The sequence below is a fragment of the Cyclopterus lumpus genome, chromosome 3, assembly GCF_009769545.1.
Source record: "Cyclopterus lumpus isolate fCycLum1 chromosome 3, fCycLum1.pri, whole genome shotgun sequence".
In the NCBI taxonomy this organism is placed as follows: domain Eukaryota; kingdom Metazoa; phylum Chordata; class Actinopteri; order Perciformes; family Cyclopteridae; genus Cyclopterus; species Cyclopterus lumpus.
The window spans coordinates 26726595-26746753 of NC_046968.1; the positions used below are offsets into that span (position 1 = coordinate 26726595).

At 45.3% G+C, this 20159-nt stretch overlaps 2 protein-coding genes across 4 annotated transcripts; one reads left to right on the plus strand and one right to left on the minus strand.

Moving 5' to 3' along the window:
• Positions 1-3212: 3212 nt before the first annotated feature.
• ttc17 (tetratricopeptide repeat domain 17) lies at positions 3213-14524 on the minus strand. 2 transcript variants are annotated; one of them, XM_034560122.1, is made up of 25 exons: positions 14335-14524; positions 13726-13815; positions 13298-13467; positions 13063-13174; positions 12205-12336; positions 11950-12059; positions 11708-11855; positions 10754-10893; positions 10264-10424; positions 10043-10155; positions 9752-9904; positions 9301-9416; positions 9057-9210; positions 8849-8920; positions 8249-8473; positions 7811-8030; positions 6754-6873; positions 6335-6642; positions 6080-6233; positions 5860-5980; positions 5379-5538; positions 4875-4958; positions 4652-4771; positions 4415-4558; positions 3213-4305 (listed from the first exon to the last, which is right to left on the minus strand). In XM_034560122.1, exons 1-25 carry the CDS (start codon positions 14503-14505, stop codon positions 4174-4176), a joined length of 3630 nt encoding a protein of 1209 aa, XP_034416013.1. In that variant the 5' UTR covers positions 14506-14524; the 3' UTR covers positions 3213-4173. The 2 variants fall into 2 exon arrangements, with proteins under 2 accessions (XP_034416013.1, XP_034416022.1); XM_034560131.1 differs by lacking the exon at positions 14335-14524 and having other exon boundaries at positions 13694-13810.
• traf6 (TNF receptor-associated factor 6) lies at positions 13721-19831 on the plus strand. 2 transcript variants are annotated; one of them, XM_034560148.1, is made up of 8 exons: positions 13721-13805; positions 15615-15964; positions 16081-16231; positions 16621-16779; positions 16866-16937; positions 17222-17299; positions 17379-17711; positions 18359-19831. In XM_034560148.1, exons 2-8 carry the CDS (start codon positions 15615-15617, stop codon positions 18962-18964), a joined length of 1749 nt encoding a protein of 582 aa, XP_034416039.1. In that variant the 5' UTR covers positions 13721-13805; the 3' UTR covers positions 18965-19831. The 2 variants fall into 2 exon arrangements, with proteins under 2 accessions (XP_034416039.1, XP_034416034.1); XM_034560143.1 differs by lacking the exon at positions 13721-13805 and adding an exon at positions 14577-14851.
• Positions 19832-20159: the final 328 nt, after the last annotated feature.

The following is a 20159-nucleotide window of genomic DNA, read 5'->3' on the forward strand; positions in this document are numbered from 1 at the left end:
TTCCACTGGAGAAAACATGATGATGTGCCTTCTTGGATGCCCTTCCACTGGAGAAAACATGATGATGTGCCTTCTTGGATGCCCTTCCACTGGCCTTCTTAACACGCTGCGAAAGCCGGCTGCATTTTGACGCAATACATATTTTCTATTGAATTACTTGTTTTATTATTAATGTGTATTTCACATACTGCTCATATTGCGTGATTATATTATATTTCCCCTGTATTTGTCGAAGCAAAACATTGTTATTATTCTATTGATATTCAAAAAATAATAATACAGAATCCTTTTTGTTTTTTAAATCAGTTTAGTATCATTTTGCTGCAGCAACTGATACATTGTCTCATCTCATCTCCACTCTTTTAGTCTCGGTGTCTTTAAAATAGTCGTCTCCTTCCACGTCGATGTGAGAAACTCACTATTGTTATGTAATATCTTGCAGCGGCATCCATTCGGCGCGACTATATTCGGCAGCACCGAGCCAAAAATATCCACACACACACACACACACACAATATATATATATACGCAATAAGAAAACATTTCAGCGTGGGATTGTGCATCAAAAGTTTTGCATCAGAACCTCAAAACATTGCCCACTTCCTCCGATGTTCCCCCGGACCTGAAAATGACCTTTCAGACATAAATATAGGTCGATGCAACCCCCCACCCCCCAATAAAATATAATTTTACCACTCCAGATAATTTAACTATTACTAACATTCAATAAATTAAACATAAGATTGACAGAATAGTACTAGACTTTCTATATATTTAAATGATACTGATATTTTCTTCATCAGTATCATGTATTTCAATTAGTTGCCAAGATTTTTATCTAAATCAATATTAAACATGGATGGGAGTACTTTACTGATTTACTGCTAATTATTATATATGTACATATATATATATACGTATATATATATACACATATATATGTATATATATATACTATTATATATATAATAGTATATATATATAAATATACATATATGTATTTATATACATATATATACTATTGTATATATACACACATATATATGTATATACTATTAAATATATACATATATAAATATATGTATATTTATATACATATATATATACTATTACATATATAAATATACATATATGTATATTTATATATATTTATATATACTATTATATATATACACATATATAAATATATGTGTATATATATGCATAAACATGTGTTCTAAAACAAATGAATGCATCAATTAAATGTATTAAAGAATGTACGTTTGTAATTGACGCAATAATAAAAATAAAATTAGCTGCCTCAGCTGCTGCAGACTTAACAAACGACTCCCAGTGAGTATACTATCACTCTGGAAAACACTCAATGGGAACCGAGCATCACACACACACGCACACACACACACACACACGCACACACACACACACACACACACACACACACACACACACACACACCTATTCAACGCAGTGTCTCCATGGTGTTCCAGCTCACATGCCTGTTACATAACAGGGCTGCTACTCCCAGGCCTAACGCCCCCCCCCCCCTCCCTCCTCCTCCCCCCTGACAAATCCATGCACGCTTTGCTGCACACAAGCTATTTATACACCGCACCCAAGACGAGGCCGTTCAAAAAATAAATAAATAAATATATATATATACCACTCCGGTCAATTATTCATTGAGAAACATTCGGAAACAGAGCGGTGTTCGGCAGCACGGGAATAGACCAAAAAAAAGGGGGAGCCGACAATAAATAACATCCATTAGCGATGCAGCAGCTCGGTTTGTTTGTCCTCGGCGGGGTGGGGGGGGGGGGGTGGGGGGGGGGGGGGGGGGGGGGGATGTTGAGGGAGAAGAAGAAGAAGAAGAAGAAGAAAGGGGATGGGAAAATGTGAAGGCGGGCAACATTTGTTTCTGCCCTCTCATGTGTTGCGCTGGTATTTATAGGAGTCTGTGCATACACTTCGGGCTCCTCTGCAACCATCTTGTTCCTTTACAGGAGTCTAAAAATAGCGCGCCGCGCTGCGCCTGTGTGCCATTTTTAGGTATTGCAATTTAAAAAAAGGAAAAGATAAGAAGAAAAAAAAACAGACAGCAGGGAGAGAAGAGAAAAGAAATGGAAAAAACAGTTTTTTAAATTTTTTTTTACACGGATTACTGTGTGGATGCACTTTTTATATATTTCTTTGAGGACACACTGTTCCATCTTTGTTCCAAGAGGTTTTTCACTGCAATGCAACATCTTATTCAAACAAACTGGGTTTAAAAAATAATAATAATTCATTTCTACATATATACACGCCGTGTGGAAGCATTTTGTTTGGTAAAGAGCTAAAAAAAAAAAAAAAAAAAAATGACAAGGGTTATGGTTGCAAAACTATGAAGCTTTTTAAAAAAGTTTCTAAAGTACTATTATTATCGCCATGAGGATGAGACGGTCGGTCGTGTTTGTTTGTGTGTGTGTGTGTGTGTGTGTGTGTGTGTGTGTGAGTGCACGTTTGTCTGTCCACGGCTAATCTTGCATTCTGCTGCAGCAAACTTTATTTTTTATTTTTTTGGACATGAGTTTATGACACAACTTGAGCCCATTCGTTGCGTATTTGTTGGTTGTTAGTTCACTTTTATTGTTTTGTGCAGCCCATTTGGTGTCTAGAAAGGAAGGGGGGTGGGGGGTAAACATTCATTCAATCACGCAATACCTTTTATTAATGTATAATATCATATACATTTAATTGTATAATCCATTTCTGGCCCCTTTGCATGTATATTCGTGTTTTACCCTTTTTCTTGCTCGTCTCTCCGACTGTGTTTGTGTGTTTTTTTCAATGTGCGACCAGCTCCGTAATGATTTATGTTCTTCCTTACTCCAAAACCAAAAGAATATATAAATAAGTGAGAGTAACATTAAAAAAAAAAGCATATATAATTATACATAGTATTGGACAATAGTAACATTGGAAGCAAATATACTGTATATATAAATATATATATATACACATATATTTTTTTTTTTCTCTTAATATATATATATTTTTTTTTTCTTTCTTAATATACATGTATATATATATTTTTTTTTTTTTCTTCTTCTTTTCTTAATAAATATATATATATATATATATATTTTCTTAATGATACACTCCCCTTCCTATTAAAAATATTACGCTGAATGTTTGTTTCCCGTAGAGATAAAAGAAATGACGCGGAGAAATGATCTAATGAAATCCACACACTGCCTTTAATACTGTACATTCAATACAGATTCCACTTTTTGTCTTTTATTTATTTGTATTATTATAATAGATGGTCAATGGCAAAACCCTTTTTTTTCTGCCTTAAGTTAAGCAGCAAAATGTCATAGCATGTCGTAGTTTTCTCTTTTTATGTATTTAAATTACTTTGGAACATAATCAAAAAGGTCCCATATAAATAGGAATGATATATATATATATATATATATATATATATAAAAAGAAAAGAACATTTTTTAAAAAGTGCACAAAATTGAGAATTCCCATCCATTTAATGAAGCAGAACCGGTTCAGTTTGAACTCCTTTAACCTCTGAGTTGAGAGACCATAAAAAAAATAAAATAAAAAAAAAGACATCCCATAATCATCTTTGTCATCCGAAATCTAAAACATGGCGCCATCTCCAGGCTGCGGCGTGTTATTATTATTCCACCTCCAAAAAAAAAAAAACACCCCAAAAAAATGATGAAATGTCTTTAGGGATGACAGCGTGAGCCGTTGTTTACAAATTAGCATAGTTTGAAATAAAAAATAAAAAAAATCTATAAAAAAAAAAACATTACAGAAGAATTGACTGGAATTTAAGAACCGTATTATTTTTGTGGAACCTAAAAGAAATTAAAAACAACAATAATTATTCAATCATATGACTTCTTGATTGTGAGATAACAAGGAGGTCCTGCATCTGACATATAAGTTGTGGGGCAAAAAAATTATCTACAGTTGTACTTTCTTTTTTTTTTTTTTGGGGGGGGGGGGGGGGGTTAGAAACCCGGATTCTACATCTCACCTCGAAACCACAATCAAGTGCACTTTTATTCTGTGCTCCTTATCTGCGGTTCTCCGGATGAGTGTGTGTGTGTGTGTGTGTGTGTGTGTGTGTGTGTGTGTGTGTGTGTGTGACAGTGGGGGTACTCCTGTGGCTCAGGGCTGACGGCGTTCCCTCTTGGTGAGCAGGTAACACTGGATGGTCCTCAGACGATCTTTAGCCGGGGCGAACTCCGGCTGCAGCTTCAGCGTAGACTCGTACCAGCGCATGGCTTTCTCAAACTCCTCCTACAACAACAACAACAACAACAACAACAACAGCAGCAACAACCGCGTCAACCGTCTCTGCTTGACACAAACGAGCGACAAGGAAACGTAGCCGCGGCGGAGCCGTTACCATAGCGATGTAGACGTTGGCCAGGGTGAAGTGGTTCACGACGAAGTGCGGTGCGATTTCCACCGCCATGCGCGCCACGGTGAGCGCGTCCTCCCACAGACGGGCGTTCTGGAAGATGTTGGCCAGGCTGATGAGGGGCACGTCCTGGTTCGGAGGAGACAAAAAAGAATATATACGATTGCGTGTTTTAAAAGAAAATATATATATATATATATATAATTTGTACCCCCGACTTGCCTTCATGTGATGGGGCGCATAGTTGAGGGCCTGTCGCAGGCAGTCGATGGCTCTCTTGCCTTGACCTTTGACCCTCCAGTAGAGCGCGGCCATGCTGGATAAAACCCACGATGTTTGATTCTGCAGTCGGGGAGAGAAAACAAACGTCATCACCCGTATTTTAAATGGTAGTTAGCGGTCGCGTAGAAAGGGGGATTAAAAACGCATCAGAATGAGCGCCTACCTTCTCCAGAACTTTAGCGATGCGCGTTCCCACCTGCTCAAAGGACTGAGGAGAGAACTTGTCCTTGCCGAGGTTCTGCAGGACCTGGAGGTGAGAGAGACACGCATGAGATGTGTGTGTGTGTGTGTGTGTGTGTGTGTGTGTGGGGGGTGTTCTCAAGTGGTTCCATCAATCAATCCACAGACTTTTTTTTTTCAAACTTGCTTTAAGTCGGGGACACCACGATGGGAAACGTTTTGATTTCCTGATCGTTGTCAGAGGAAACATCGCGGGTTATTATTCAGAATATCATCATAATCATGACATTAAATTAACTGACTTTAAACTATTTTTTTTTTTACATTAGTTTCTAAAAACTCTTACACGAGCATGTTCAACATTTTTCACGCTAGTTTTGATTGATAAATAAATGTAAATAAAGTAACGCCGTTGTTGGAACGCGCCGTTTACGTTTTAGAAAACAGGAAGGAGTGTTAATCCTGCGGCTTCCTGCCGTCGGCCTACCTCACGCAGCTGGCTCTCTCCGGTGTAGTGGATGGCGGCGCGGTTGGCCACCCCGGCCAGGTGGTCCAGGGTGTGCATGCTGGCGGCGAGGTTGGCGTTGCATAAAGGTTCGGCGGCCGGCTCCTGGAGCGGAGTGGCAAAGTCGATGTGCTCCGTGATGCTGAAAGAAGAAGAAGAAGAAGAAGAAGGAGAAAAAAGAGATGGCATAAGGCGAAAAAACTGGATTTATTGGATCGGTTGTTGATGTGCAAGAACTTCAAAGAGGCAGCGACGTCTCCATGTTTTTCTTTGCTTTGCCTGTTTTGTTTTTTACATGGTTTTCTATCTAAACATCTATATCTATAAACAGTTCGAAGACATTTGCTAAACACACTCCACACATTTAAAAAAAAAAAAAAAAGGTATAAAACGGTTACTTCCATGTACATGGTCCACAGATACATAAACAGTACGTTACTCGTGACAGGGGGGAGGGTCTTACTCGATGTTCTTGGCGGAAACGGCCAACCAGGTGCTCGCCACCGTGGTGAGGTCGACCCTCCGTGTCCGCTGGCACTCCTCCGGCCCCGGCCAGCCCAGACTTGTGTAGTCCCTCCAGCGTCCTGCCGGAGAAAACACAAATAAAAACATCAACACAAAAGACATCTCAGTGGTCCGGCAACCGCGAGTGTTTCACGTCTGCGTCCGTGGCGTCGCGGTACCTGAGGGGCCGGGCGACGGGATGGTCGGCCCGCTTATCTCCAAGACCGAGTGTCCTCCGGGCAGCGACTCCCCGTTCGGGCCGTCGTCGCCCATGGCGACGCTCTCCGTGCCGTCCACCTTCGCCTTCCTCACCCGCTTCACCTGGAAGGTGATCTGAAGTCACAGATTTCAGAATTCAGTGCGGCCGGCCGGTCGCTCCCCCCCCCCCCCCCCCCCGACTGAACCGCGGCTCGATATCGTGGGAGCGCACGTACCCACTCGGCTCCCTCGTCGTCCTCGCAGTTCCCGAAGCACGGCCCGCCGCCGGCGCGGGCGCCCATGACGCGGTCGTTCTTCAGCACCCGGATGCCGCGCAGGTCCCCCCGCTTGCCGCCGACATCCAGCGCGCCCTCGAAAGCTCCCATCAGGTCCTCCTTCAGCTGCCACTCCTCCTCCCCTTCCGCTCCGCCGCCGCTGCCACCGCCGAACGCCGTGGGCATGTGAGTCGTTCCTGAGGCGGAGGGAGAAGCACGCTGCTGCTGTCCGGCCGCTTCGCCCGACCCGTTGCTGTCCAAGATAACCTCTGAACGGGTATGAAGGGGGAACATTAGAGCCCGATTTCTTTTATTCAGGGCGGTACACCGTGAGATGGTTGAGAGATGCCAGTGCAGGCGTCACTAGATCGTATCCTTACTCTCAAAGAGCAGGGAGTCCTCCATGGCGGACATGGCGGGCGCGTCCTGCTTCTCTTCGCTGCCCTCCCATTCCTCCAGCTGTATCCCGAGCTCCTTCTCAGCCACACAGGCGACGCCCTCTGGATCAAGACAAGTCGGGTTTAGACGGTTCATATGGAAACGGCACCGTATGTATCTATAAATAAATATATATATATATATATATATATATAAATAAATATATATATATATTATATTATATATTTATAAATATATATTTATAAATATATATATATATATATATATATATATATAAATAAATATATATATATATTATATTATATATTTATAAATATATATTTATAAATATATATACATATATATTTATAAATATATATACACACACACACATATATATATTATATATATATATATAAATATATATTTATATATAAATATAAATATATATTTATAAACATATAAACACACACACACATATATATATATATATATATATATATATATATATATATAAATATATATATATATATAAATATATATCATATATAATATATATATATATATATAAACATTTTGCCCTAACTAATGATGTGACCTCATGTACCCCGCCGTGCTTTCAGGGAGCAATATTTAGCTTTGGAGAGTAAAATATAGACCCTTCTAAATTTGTCATTGAGCTATTTTCTGCAGTATAAATTATTGAGTGGCGAAATGTCTCCACTTCAAAGCACTTTCCTTCCTCCCGCCCACTGATGTGAATAAGGAAGAAGGAGCGGCCTCTAATTCACATTAGAGGTGCAACACACCACTTGCTTCTCACAGGGAAAAGGTGTGTGTGAAATAAAATAAATACATTAAAATGTGGTTATTTTTTTTAAACCTTAAAAGAATCTTTGTTTTTAAAAGATGTTTTGTCCCGGTTTGTTTGTTGTTGAGAAACAATAATGTAATCGGTAAGTCCTGAAAAACCAGGAGAACCTCCACTTTGGTATTGCTCTCCTCAGTGAAGTGAGTCGGTGTGTGTGTGTGTGTGTGTGTGTGTGTGTGTCCACTTACGGGAGCAGGGCTGACGGCGTGAGAGGTTGTAGAGGAAGGGGTAGAACTGCAGGCAGCGCAGCAGAGGCAGGCTGCGGCGGCACTGCTCGCAGCCGGCGAAGGACGAGAAGGACGAGGAGGAGGAGCGCGCCGTCGCCAGGACGCGGCGGAACAGAGCCAGGGCGCCCGTCACGTTGCCCTGGGCCAAGTGCACGCTCACCAGGCTGAGCAGGGTGTGCGGCTGCAGCAGCAGCAGCAACAACAACAACAACACATTGGCGGCTGGCAAACACAACATTCAGATTTGAGCAGATATGTGCAAGAGATATTCAGGGAGAGCCGTGAGTGACAGGCGTGAGCTAGCGGTTGTGGGCGGGCCTTAGTGAAAGATATATACGACAAATCAAGCCGTGACTGACTGCGTGTGTTTGTCAACAAACATGTGTAATGCGTGTTTACCTCCGATGCATTGACAGCCAGCGCTTGCTCCAGCAGTGCGTGTGCGTGGGCGGTCAAGCCGTGGTGCAGCAGCAGGTTAGCGGCGTTGGTGAGGGACAAGTGGCGGTGGGCGGGGGGGGCGGAGCTCAACGCGTGGCGCAGGCAGCGTAGGGCGCGGCTGGCGTTGCCTTTGGCCCGCCAGAAGAGGGCCGCCTCGTTGTGGAGCTGCCAGCGGGGCACGGCGGCCTGCACCAAACAAAGCGGCTACTGTTAGCGGGCGGAGGCGGTTTCACGGATTTTTGCTAACGTGTCCGTCGCCTCACTAAACGGGTGCAGGCGTCCCCATGGCGATCCTATATACACACACACACACACACACACACACACACACACCGGCATCGGGGGCCGATTTTCAAGGACTATGCAAGATGTGAAAAAGGTGAAAAGAAATATATGATTGCGCCGGTTATTGACTCCCGTTGTGCGAAACAAAAATCAGCAAAGATCAAGGTACAAAAAACACATTTTTTTAGCCAAGCGGTGACGTCACTTTTGCCAATTAACATAAATTCTGTGACTAATTGGACGGGAGGTCAACGTAAGAACTGGTTCCCCTCTTACTTGTTTCATAGCTTGAGCTATTCGGGAGCCGATCTGCTCCAGCGTCCATCCTCCACTACGCACCTGCAGCACCTGCGACCACAACACAGTGATGACAGATGAATTGGTATTCTTCTGCACAGTTCCACACACACACACACACACACACACACACACACACACACACACACACACACACACACACACACGTGATCAGGCGGACGGATACCTCGAAGGCAGAGGGATCTGGCAGCGTCTTCTCTTCCAGAGGCCAGTCTAGTGAGGCCGGCATGAGGGCCGGGTAGGGTTGGGGGACGGGACCACAGTCCGGCAGGGCGGCCGTCGGAGGTCTGCTGCTCCCGTAGAGGAGAGTTGCCACTGGGCTGAAAACGCACAGTTAAGACGAATTGCAAGCGCACTTTCTTTTTCTCACGTGGTGAAATTCTTCAAAGTCAACAGGAAGGTGTACTGACCCGAGGCCCTGCGTCTCGGGTGGAAGATAGTAGGTCGGCAGCAGGTGAGCGGGGGGGACGCTCGGGTACTCGTGGGCGCAGTCCGTCCTCTGAGGCCACAACTTCTTCTGAGTATCCTAAAGGATGAAACACACACACACACACACACACGTTGCTCTCAAGCACCTTCCTGTTCACGTTATCAAAATTGAAACGCCATTTCGGTCGGGAAGTAGTTACACAAACAAATTGGGAGAAAAAGGAAATTACTCCCAAAAAGAACGTGATTAGCGTGTCAACCCCCTTTTTTCTTTCTTTTTAAACGCTACCTTTTTGATGCCAGAAGTAACATCAAGGACATTTAAAATATCCTCCACATGCCATTTTAGACGTGTGCATGCAAGCGATACAAAACGATTTCAAATCACGCTTAATGTTTCCCGAAAACACAAGAAAAAGTCCGCCGTCTCGCCTGTGTGTAATCCTGACGGCTGCCCCACAGAGCGGCGGCAGGGTCCTGGTCTCCGGACACCGAGGGGTGGAGCCGGGGGCTGGCCGCCGTCTGGTTGGAGTCGCGCTCCGACACGAGCGCCACGCTGGACGCCACCGACACCTCCTCCCCGAACTACGGACAAAAAACCGAGACGAGAGAAGCTCAAGTCAGACGGCAATATTCACGTTTCGATTGATGAAATATCCGCTGAAACGTTTTCTTTTTTTTTTTCAACGATTGAAATGTGCTGACGACCACGAAGAGACTCGCCTGGACGAAGTGGACGTGCTCGAACAGGTCGCCGCGGTGATAGCGCACGGGCAGGTCAAAGGGGCAGTAGAGGCTGCGCTGCTGCTGACCCAGCCGACACATCTGATGGTTCCCTGAACACACACACACACACACACACACACATACACACACTTAGGTATTATATACATCTCTTTACTACGCCTGTAGGTGTTCTCGGATGCATGCGCGCGGCATCTCACCAAGTTGGGCTTCCTTGGCCATCTGCGTCTCGTGGATGATGTTTCTCAGGATCTGCTCCTCCTGCAGCAGCTTGTGTTTGTCCAGCGCCTCCTGCTGGCGGAGGTAGTGGTCGTGCTGCTTCTGGTACTCCTTCAGTTCGTTGAGCGTCCGCTGCAGGGATCTAAAAAGACAACAGGAGTCGAATGAGGGCGAAGACAGGAACAGGACGACCCTACGACGACGACGACGACAACGCTTCTTTGTGAAAGCCTTTCGGCGTCTCGAGAACGAGGTCCAAGTGTGAGGAAGATTTCCCCAACAGGGAGAAAGAAGTGTATTGCTTTCTCTGTCATCATAAATTAAAATTAAAATAATACTGACTGATGCTTTTTTTGAACAGAAATACGCTTAAGTCACATGTTTGAAAACGGCCACATGTCACTGGGAGCCACCAAAGTGCTTGAGAGAGAGAGAGAGAGAGAGAGAGAGAGAGAGAGAGAGTGAACGCACCTGTGCTGGGCTTCCAGCCGCTGCTCCAGCTTCTGCTGACAGAGCACAGAGTGCTTCCTCCTCAGCGCCTGCTCGAAGCCCGGCTGGGCCTGCAGCGCCTGCTCGTAGCACAGCACGGAGTGGTTGTATTCCCCGAGCATCTGTTCAGAGGGAGCGCGGGGACACACACAAACAGATAGTGGGTATAGACAAGAGGTCAAACAGCGATTTGTTTCATGGAGGAATCACACTGGAATAAAACTACAACAACTTATATAAATATATAAAGCTTTGGGGGACTCAAAGGGAAGGTGATTAATCTCACAACTCCAACCGGCTGTTGGTCTGACAATGACGAGCCTCCGGGGGCAAAAAGGGAAAGATAGATTCTTTGGAGTGTAGCCAGCTGATTCCCCGAGCCCGGACTTTTATCGTTTTGCGGTCCGACGAGCGACTCGACGGACCGGAGAGTCGGGAGGCGACCCCATTGTTTTACAAGTAGCCTGTAATTTGAAACCGGTGTTTATGTTGCCGTTCAAGCAGAGCCTGCTGCTGCGACGCGGGTTTGACGACACTGAACCAGAACGCTTTCAACACCGACGTCGGGATTCTACTCCGTCTGTTTACAGAGATTAATAAAGTCCCTACACAAGTAATAAAAGGTCTGGTTATTCAATACGCTGCATCTTCTATATCTGAAACACTGACGAGTGCAAAACGAAATGTGCTAGAAGCTGAATTCCGTCTCGTTTTGCGACGTGGGAACCCCTCAAATTCAGATTTTCTTTTTATTATTATTATGCAGGAATAGTGGGAAAGACAGAACGGGGAACGAAAAAAAAAAAAAACCGACTACGGTTTAGTTCGCCGCGTCTCAAATTCGACTACGTACTTCTTATCCAAAAAACGCCTACAAATGATCTCTGGCGGTTAAGAACAAGACGTTTGACGGACGGGTGCGCTCGTCGGACTCACGGCGTAAATGTTGCCCAGGGTGTAGTGGCTGGTGAAGAGGTCCGACGTGAGGTCCATGGCAGCGTGGGCGAGAATGGCGGCGTCTGCGGAGAAATGGGCGCGGTGCAGGATGTTGGCCATGTTGACCAGGGCGACGTCCTTGTGCTGCCTACAAGACGCACACACACACACACACACACACACACAATGTGAGAGCGTGAACACAATTTTGTTTAAAAACCATACTACTGCCGTGTCCTTACCTCGGGGAGAAATGCAGAGCGCGCACCACGCAGTCGACGGCCCTCTGAGGCTCGTTCTTCATGCGCCAGTAAAACGACGCCATGTTGTACAGCACCCAGGACGACGAATTCTGGAACGCACAAGTCACACACACTTATTTTAACCACTTTAAAAGGACTTTTTTTTTTACACACATTCCACGCTTTTTGTCCCAATATCTGCAACAAAAAAAAAAGGGGGCGAACAAAAAAGAGGCTTTGATATTCATATCGTACCCTCAGGAGCTCCTGGTGGATGCGGTGGCCCACATCGTCCACGCTGCGGCCCAGCCTGTGAGACAGCGAGCTGAAGATCGGGTCCTCCTTAGAGAGCAGCGGGGAGGTCAGGTTCGCCCTCTCCTGGACGCCCTGCAACGGAAAGGAGGGCAGGTTGACTTGGAGTTCGGTACGCGTCTACGTCTCTGTGGCGTGCAGAGCAGTAAATTATCTCACGGAAGATGTCACGTATTTTACAAGCACATAGACGGCGCGCTAACTCTCAAAGCGCACACATTAAAACGCTCGGCGTCTATATTCAAGTGAATATAACGTACTGGCAACCGGACCAATTGGACTCCTAACCTGAAGGTAAGACAATAAATAATAATAAAAATGAATCAGATCTATGGGCGCTTTTTCAGAGTTTTTAAAAGAGGATTAACATACTGTAGATACAAAAAATAAAAGCAGGGCAACTCTTTAACAAACTTAAGACACCTGACGACACCCACACGTTTGGTGGACTCATATTTATATTTAAATATCATACAAACAACCTTCAGAGCGCATTACAACAAGCTGGACGCAGACGAGTTGCAAAACGCAGCGCTTGTGTCAATAGTTTGCGTACACAAGAGGAGTGCATTCATCCGCCCAGGTAAACAAAGCCACTCTGCTCCTCTGTGTGTGTGTGTGTGTGTATATGTGTGTGTGTGTGTGTGTGTGTGTGCGTATGGCTAATCGTCCTACATTTCTAGCTGTATGTTATTCTCTCGTGTATGTGCCTGTTTTTACATGATTTTAAATAATTCCCGAGCTGAAACAGGATGCTGACATTGGATGAAAACGATGCCCCCCCCCCCCCCCCTTACTCACCCTGAGATGCTGGAAAGCATGGATGCTATAAGGTAGCTCAAACACTTTTGCACAGTCAGGCTTTTCTAGATCCGGGGGCAGAGCTGACCGGGAATCTACGTAGTCTTCAGGGCTGCAGGAGGAGGAGAGAGAGAGCAGGAAAAAAAACGACAATGTCATCATTACTCAAAAAAAAAAAACACGAGGATGTCGTCGGTGGTGTGTTTCGCAGAGGGGGGGGGGGGTGGGGGCTCACCCGATGTCTTTGCTCTCCAGGGAAACGTAGGTGCCATCGTACAGGTCCAGGTCTCCCAGGGGTACCTTGGCCATGACGCAGTCCGCGTCCTCTTTGTAGTGCCTCTGCTCCAGCCCCGTGTCTCGGTCCTCGTTCTCCTCGATGTGAATCTTCTGCGTCACCAGCTGCTTCTGCTCGACGGGGGCAACCCCAAAAAAAAAAAAAAAAAAGAGGGGGAGGAGAAACAATCATGAGAAAAAGGTGGGATAGGGCGCGTTCATGTTCTCTCATTTCTGCACAAATGAAAACTGAAGGCGAGAGAACTCATCCGCCATTAAAAAAAAGAAGAGAAAAAGAAAAAGAGATGACCCAGAATGAGATCCACCCCCCCCCCCCCAAAAAAAGAGAAAAACACACTTTGACGACATCTTCGCACACCACACACGCACCTCCAGCTTCTTGAGGTAGTCAACTCGAGTCTCTTGCCTCATGAAGATCACGACATCGTGCGGATGCTTCAGATTTAAAGGTGAGTCAACCTGAAACGACAACAACAACAAGTGGGTTAAGGACCGGCATGAACCAACCAGCTGATTACATTTAAGGATAATAGATTAAAATACAATATTGGAGTGACGTGTGAACATTTTATTTGCCTACTTTCACTTTCAAAAATGTAAAGTTGAACCCTCAGCCCATTAGAGCCCCCCCCCACCACCACATTAACATGAACCCCGTATAAAGCTCGCGGTGTGATGGCAGCTGTCACCAACCGACAGTTATCGCGTTATCTCCGGCAACAAAATTAATGTGAACGCGGGCCTACGACGCACTGGTCATCTTGACCTCACGTTACATTTTTATATTTAAAGCAACGTTTCCGCTCGTGAGTAAACGACCCCCCCCCCCCCCCCTGGCTAACGGGTCCTCCTCGAGGCTATAAAAAAAAAAAATGACGTTGAGCAACACCCCCCCGTTAACGCGTCCGTTAACGCGCATATAGCTTCCGCACGTAAGCTAGCCGCCTTTCAACGTCCGCGTTAGCCGACTGTCATTACCTGCTGTTGGATCTTCCCGTCCTCCGTGACGACCCAGTGGGTCGTGGCCCCTCCGGAGTCCACGATAAGCGCGCAGAGGAGGATGAAAAGCTTCCCCCGGAATGACTGTTTTCGCGAACAGTTGACGAAACGGGGCAAAGACTCGGGACTGATTTTCCCGAGGTCCGCCATTTTTTCTGTCTCATTTTTTTTTTTTTTTTTTGCTCTGTGGCAACGGGGACAAAAAAAATAAATAATTGCGGCCTCCGACCAGAGGGGGGCGCTGACACCCCCACAACAACGTCAGAAAACTACAGGATGCCGTTGATGACGTGTGGAAAAGAAGAAAAAAAACAGGAAATACTGTAGAAAACTGTAAAAAAAAAAAAAAAAAAAAGTTCCAGACGTTTTTTTTCAAGGCTAAAAAGGTGAGGAGGTGTTTACGGACGGATACTATCTCCTACCTGCAGCGGTAGTCCGCGCTTTGAACGCCCGGTGTTGCCGAGGAGGATGCGTCTTTGCCTACCCCGATGTTCCGGTTAGTATCTTCTTTTTTCTTCTTCTTTCTCATCGCTCTTAAGTTGGGTTTAAAAAAAAAAGTTGCAGTTCCGCATCCACGGGCATGCGTGACTTTTACTACGTCGAGTTGACAACGTGAAATAGTTTGCACCGGTGTCTCGGTAATAGCTTTTTTTAAAATAGGACCTTCTTTGCCTACTATTAAAATGTTGTATTACTTTACACGCTACTTCCCATTGTGGGTGTGTAACGTTCACTGTACCTCATTGTTATCAGGAGATTGCAGCGTCACAGAGCAACGTCAGCTTGTTACAAGGACGGATACATCAAATTATATATTATAATACATCGCCTCTGGACAAATCAATTACTTAACTATAACACCTTTTTAATCTTTATTTACATTTTTTTTATCTACATCTTTGCACTATTGTTTTGTTTACTTTGTTGGTAAATTTCATTTTATATATATATATATATATATAATTATTGTTATTTATTTTTGTCGCCTGAATGGTGTCAATTTCAGCAAGTGATGGTAGCTTCTGGCTTGTGTAATTTAATAATTAATAATTGTTGATGCAGTTAAAAAACATTTTGTCCAGCTCTTTTGTTGACACGCATTTAGTCGCATCAATGCACCATCCTGCGATATAAAAACCTTTCCACCGGAGCTTTCCTCAGTACTGATGCCCACTTTGAAAAAGTGGGAATATTTACACGCAATATTTTTGTTGTTGTTGTTGTTGCCACTTTCACTCTGATGTCCACTCTCACCACAGATGGCTTCCTTTGAAGGCAACAAGGGGAGTCTGCAGGAGGACAGCTATGAGGGAGCCGTCGGCGGAGAGCTGTCCGGCTGCGCGTTGGCGATGCTGGAAAAGGAACGGGAATCCCTCCTCAGCCCGGCGGAGAGCCCCGGTGCCGCCTTCAACAGCAGCGGCGGCGGCGGTGGTAGCGGTTCCTCCACCGGCCTTCAGGCCGCTGTCCCCCTCCAGGGCTACGATGTGGAGTTCGATCCCCCGCTGGAGAGAAAATACGAGTGCCCCATCTGCCTCATGGCTCTGAGGAACGCCATCCAAACGCCCTGCGGTCACCGCTTCTGCAAGAACTGCATCGAGAAGTCTATTCGGTACGCTACCGTTGAAATAAATGTGCGTGTGTGTGTGTGTCGAAATGATGCAGCGTTTTAATCCGACGCCAAAATGCGTCACTCATAGCTTTTCCACTTGCTCTCTTGCGAAACAGTGACGCAGGGCAGAGGTGTCCCGTGGACAACGTGCCGCTGTTGGAAGACCAGCTGTTCCCGGACAACTTTGCCAAACGGGAGATTCTGTCGCTGACCGTTTGCTGTCCGAACTCCGACTGCGATGAGAAAATGGAGCTCCGGCAATTGGAGGTGAGAGCGTTTCAAACAACGCCGGGCGACTTTGAACGCAGCTCAAAGCGACAATATGGAAACAGAGAATTTAAGTTTGAAATTACTTTCTAAGTTTACCGCAATGACCTAAATATGTTTTAAATCATATGACGCAGCTCAGATGTGTTTTTTTTTATTCTTTATTCCGTATTCATCACCGATCCATCACTTCGGTACTTTAAAAAAAAGACGTTTCTCTTCCACACAGTCGGTTGCTCAGACTCTTTCTCTTTAATTCCAACTCGTCCTTCTTTTTGGCATATCAAAAACTGCGTCGGGTGCCCAAGTAAAGAAACGTGGGCGATGAAAATGAATGAAATGAACTGCATTGTTTCGATGTCTTACTCCCCAAACCCTCCACCCCACAGAATCATCTGGCCCGCTGTGAGTTCGCCACGGTGCCGTGCTCCCAGTGCCAGCAGTCGGTGAGACAGAGCCATCTCGAGGAGCACAAAACCGTGGAGTGCCAAAGGAGATCCATGACCTGTCCGGATTGCGTGGCGCACTTCTACTACGAGGAGAGGGAGGTAACGCGGGCCGGCTTCTCTACCGACGGCTCCTCCTTTTGGGTATCGGTCTCCTCACCAATGTGTTGTCGGTTGCTCCTCCCCAGCTCCACGAGCAGCAGTGTCCCTTCGCCAGCGTGACGTGCCAGTACTGCGAGATGGATCTCATCAGAGACCAGGTGAGTTACGACGATGTCGGCCCAAAAACCAGGGGGGGGAAAAAAAAGCCTCTTTTTTTTTTAGATGTGTGAATCTGTTACGGTAACTTCTGTAGAACAAGAATGAGGAAGCATTCCACTCACAGACACGGCACATTTAAATAGTTTTCTGCACGAGACGGGAAGTATTTCCAAGAGAGTTCCCACATTTCATCTGCCCACGATTATTATACAGTAACCGTTGTTTGGTTTTTTTTTTTTTTAAATCCTGATTTTAATGAATGAAGCTCATGTTTCCGTTTCAGATCGAATCTCATTGTGACACAGACTGTCCGAAAGCGCCCGTCGCCTGCAACTTCAGCGCCTTCGGGTGTAAGGAAAGGGTAAGGCGACCGCACCGTCGGGGGAGCCGTCCTTGAGTTTGTTACACGTCATTCAAATAATACACGTTTTTTTTTGCAGATGCAGCGCCACGACCTGGCTGAGCACATGCAGGAGTTCACGCAGATGCACATGCGCTCCATGGCCGAGTTCCTGCGCGGCCTCAGCCTCAACGGCACCGCGCCCAAGTCCCTGTGGACGCCGGGGCCGTCCGTTTCTCCCGAGGATCAGGGGGCGGGGGTGGCCTGCGGCGGCCCCAAAGGAGCCGCGAGCATCGGCGGCGGCGGCGGCGGCGGCGGCGGCTGTGCGCCAAGTCAGCCGACTAAGGAGCTCCAGAGGCTCAGGGAGATGGACGGGCGGCTGGTGAAGCAGGATCACCAGCTGCGTGAGCTCATCATCTTAAAGGAAACGCAGGTAAAGGATGTCCTTCGTATTAATATAATAAATAATGGAAGTTTTTAGAAGGCAAAGACTCAGTACTTGTGTGCATAAAAGGATACTTTGCACTTTTTTCCTTTTACCACCCGAGTCATTCGGTGGTAAAAATGTGAAATGTGAGATGTCAAACTTGCCGTGTAAGTTAATTAAGAAGAGAATCAACATTTGTCAACATACACTTGTATGAAAACAAACAGTTTTTATGGAGCACTGATACAAAAAGTTCCAAAATCTATGAAATACAGCCGCAGCGTTACAATTAATAATAATAATGCATTTAATTTATATGGCGCTTTTCATAATACTCAAAGACACTTCACATAATTAAAACATCCTAAAAGCTAAAAATAAATAAATAAGAATAGCTAAAAATACAGATAAAACAAATAAATAGTGACTTTGAGTCGCTCGGACCCTGATAAGAAAACAAAAAAACAAACAATCACACATTAAAAGCAATTAGCGATGTTATGATTTATTAATCAATTTAATTTCTTAGCCTGTTTTGGTGCGTAGGGCTCTGAAACAAGGTCACCGGCACACACGGGACGGAGCACTGAAGCCGCCGCGCCCCCTGCTGGCCTTTTGTCATAACCGAAACTGTCGCCCCGTGTCCTCCGCAGGCCGGCCAGCTGGCGGAGCTCAGGCGCCGGGTGTCGACGCTGGAGGAGACCGTGAAGGACCTGGAGTCCCAGCAGTGCCAGGGCGTCTTCGTCTGGCGCCTCCGGGGTTTCTCCGCCCACCTGCACAACCAGGAAGCGGGCCTGCCGGTGGTGGAGCACAGCCCCGGCTTCTACACGGGCCGCCCGGGCTACAAGCTGTGCCTGCGCCTGCACCTGCAGACGCCCAACGCGCCGCGCTGCTCCAACTTCATCTCCCTCTTCGTCCACACCATGCAGGGCGCCTTCGACGGGCAGCTGAGCTGGCCGTTCCAGGGCACCATCCGCCTCGCCATCCTGGACCAGGGCCCCGAGGCGCAGCACCACGTCGAGGCCATGGAGACCAAACCCGACCTGCAGGCCTTCCAGAAGCCCGTCATCCAGCGCAACCCCAAGGGGTTCGGCTACGTCACCTTCCTGCACCTGCAGCAGCTGAGCCAGAGGGCCTTCGTGAAGGACGACACGCTGCTCATCCGCTGCGAGGTGACGCCGCGCTTCGACAGCGCGTTTCACCGCGACGGGATGACGGTGCAGCCCAGAGGGCCCGAATCCTCGGTATCGAGGGACTAAAGTCAAACTCGTATCTATGGCAGCAGCATCATCATCATCATCATCATCTTGAAGAGAGGCTTGAATGCATGGACACCAGGAGGAGAGAAATGTATGTTCACACACACACATTTAAAAAAAAATGTGGACACTGCAAGTATCATAGTATTTATTTACTTTTTTTTTTTAATGGGATTTCTTTTTTTTTTTTTTTTTATAAATGTAAACGGAACAATCATTTTTAATGTATCTGAAATGTACGTAGTCGCCCACATGGTACCAACAGCAGTTATGTTTCATCGTGTGTGTGTGTGTGTGTGTGTGTGTGTGTGTGTGTGTGTGTGTGTGTGTGTGTGTGTGTGTGTGTGTGTGTGTGTGTGTGTGTGTGTGTGTGTGTGTGTGTGTGTGTCTGCACAAATTACTCAAATCTTAGTCGAACAAAAAAAATCTTATTTTTAATGGAAACCTGAGGATCTTTTTCTCTTTTTTTTTTTTTCCGTGATTTTTAATATTTCTTCGAGGGGGACGCAAGACGCCGAGAAGTAACGCGTCACGTCGGATCATTACGATCGGAAGGAGAGCTCCACATGGCGTCTCTTGGGGGGTTCATGGTCTCACACTGGAGATGTTCAGAGGGTGAAGAACAACGACTACTAGTTTGGTGTAGATATGAGTATTTGGAAACCGTGCGAAATATACAAAAAAAATTTAAAAAAGAGTCTCCACATCGCAAATGTATTATTCTGTTGCGCCTCGACGATGCATACCGTGTACTCTGATGATAAACTTTTAACTGTTTTTATGTTAAGAAATAATAAATAAATAATCCACAGGCAACTTTTAAGCATTTTAAGGAAGAGCTTAAACATGTTCCTGTGTTGCAAATTCTGCATTTCATGCATCAATACTTCTGACTGTATTTTTCTATCACAATAAGATCCATTCAAAGAAGTCTGCTCTTACAACTACATGATGCCTGATAGAAAGCATAAGTTTTTTAAAAAAAGAATGAGACGGATTTAGTGAATTTTTTATATATATATATACATTTATTTATATATATATATATTTTTTTATATATAAATTATATATAGATATAAATTAAATATAGATAAATAAATGTATATATGTATGTATATATATTTATCTATATTTATATATGTGTGTATATATATATATATATATATATATATATATATAAATAAATGTGTATATG

What these genes read in the sequence shown, in the direction of transcription:
- ttc17 (XM_034560122.1), bottom strand. Translation starts at nt 14,505, where the DNA reads ATGGCGGACCTCGGGAAAATCAGTCCCGAGTCTTTGCCCCGTTTCGTC. An exon ending in CGGCTGGAAGCCCAGCACAG is followed by an intron (nt 10,425 to 10,753) that starts GTGCGTTCACTC and finishes TTGTCTTTTTAG; the next exon opens with ATCCCTGCAGCGGACGCTCA. An exon ending in CCCGTCGCCCGGCCCCTCAG is followed by an intron (nt 5,981 to 6,079) that starts GTACCGCGACGC and finishes TTTCTCCGGCAG; the next exon opens with GACGCTGGAGGGACTACACA.
- traf6 (XM_034560148.1), top strand. Translation starts at nt 15,615, where the DNA reads ATGGCTTCCTTTGAAGGCAACAAGGGGAGTCTGCAGGAGGACAGCTAT. An exon ending in TGCATCGAGAAGTCTATTCG is followed by an intron (nt 15,965 to 16,080) that starts GTACGCTACCGT and finishes CTTGCGAAACAG; the next exon opens with TGACGCAGGGCAGAGGTGTC. An exon ending in TGGATCTCATCAGAGACCAG is followed by an intron (nt 16,938 to 17,221) that starts GTGAGTTACGAC and finishes TTTCCGTTTCAG; the next exon opens with ATCGAATCTCATTGTGACAC.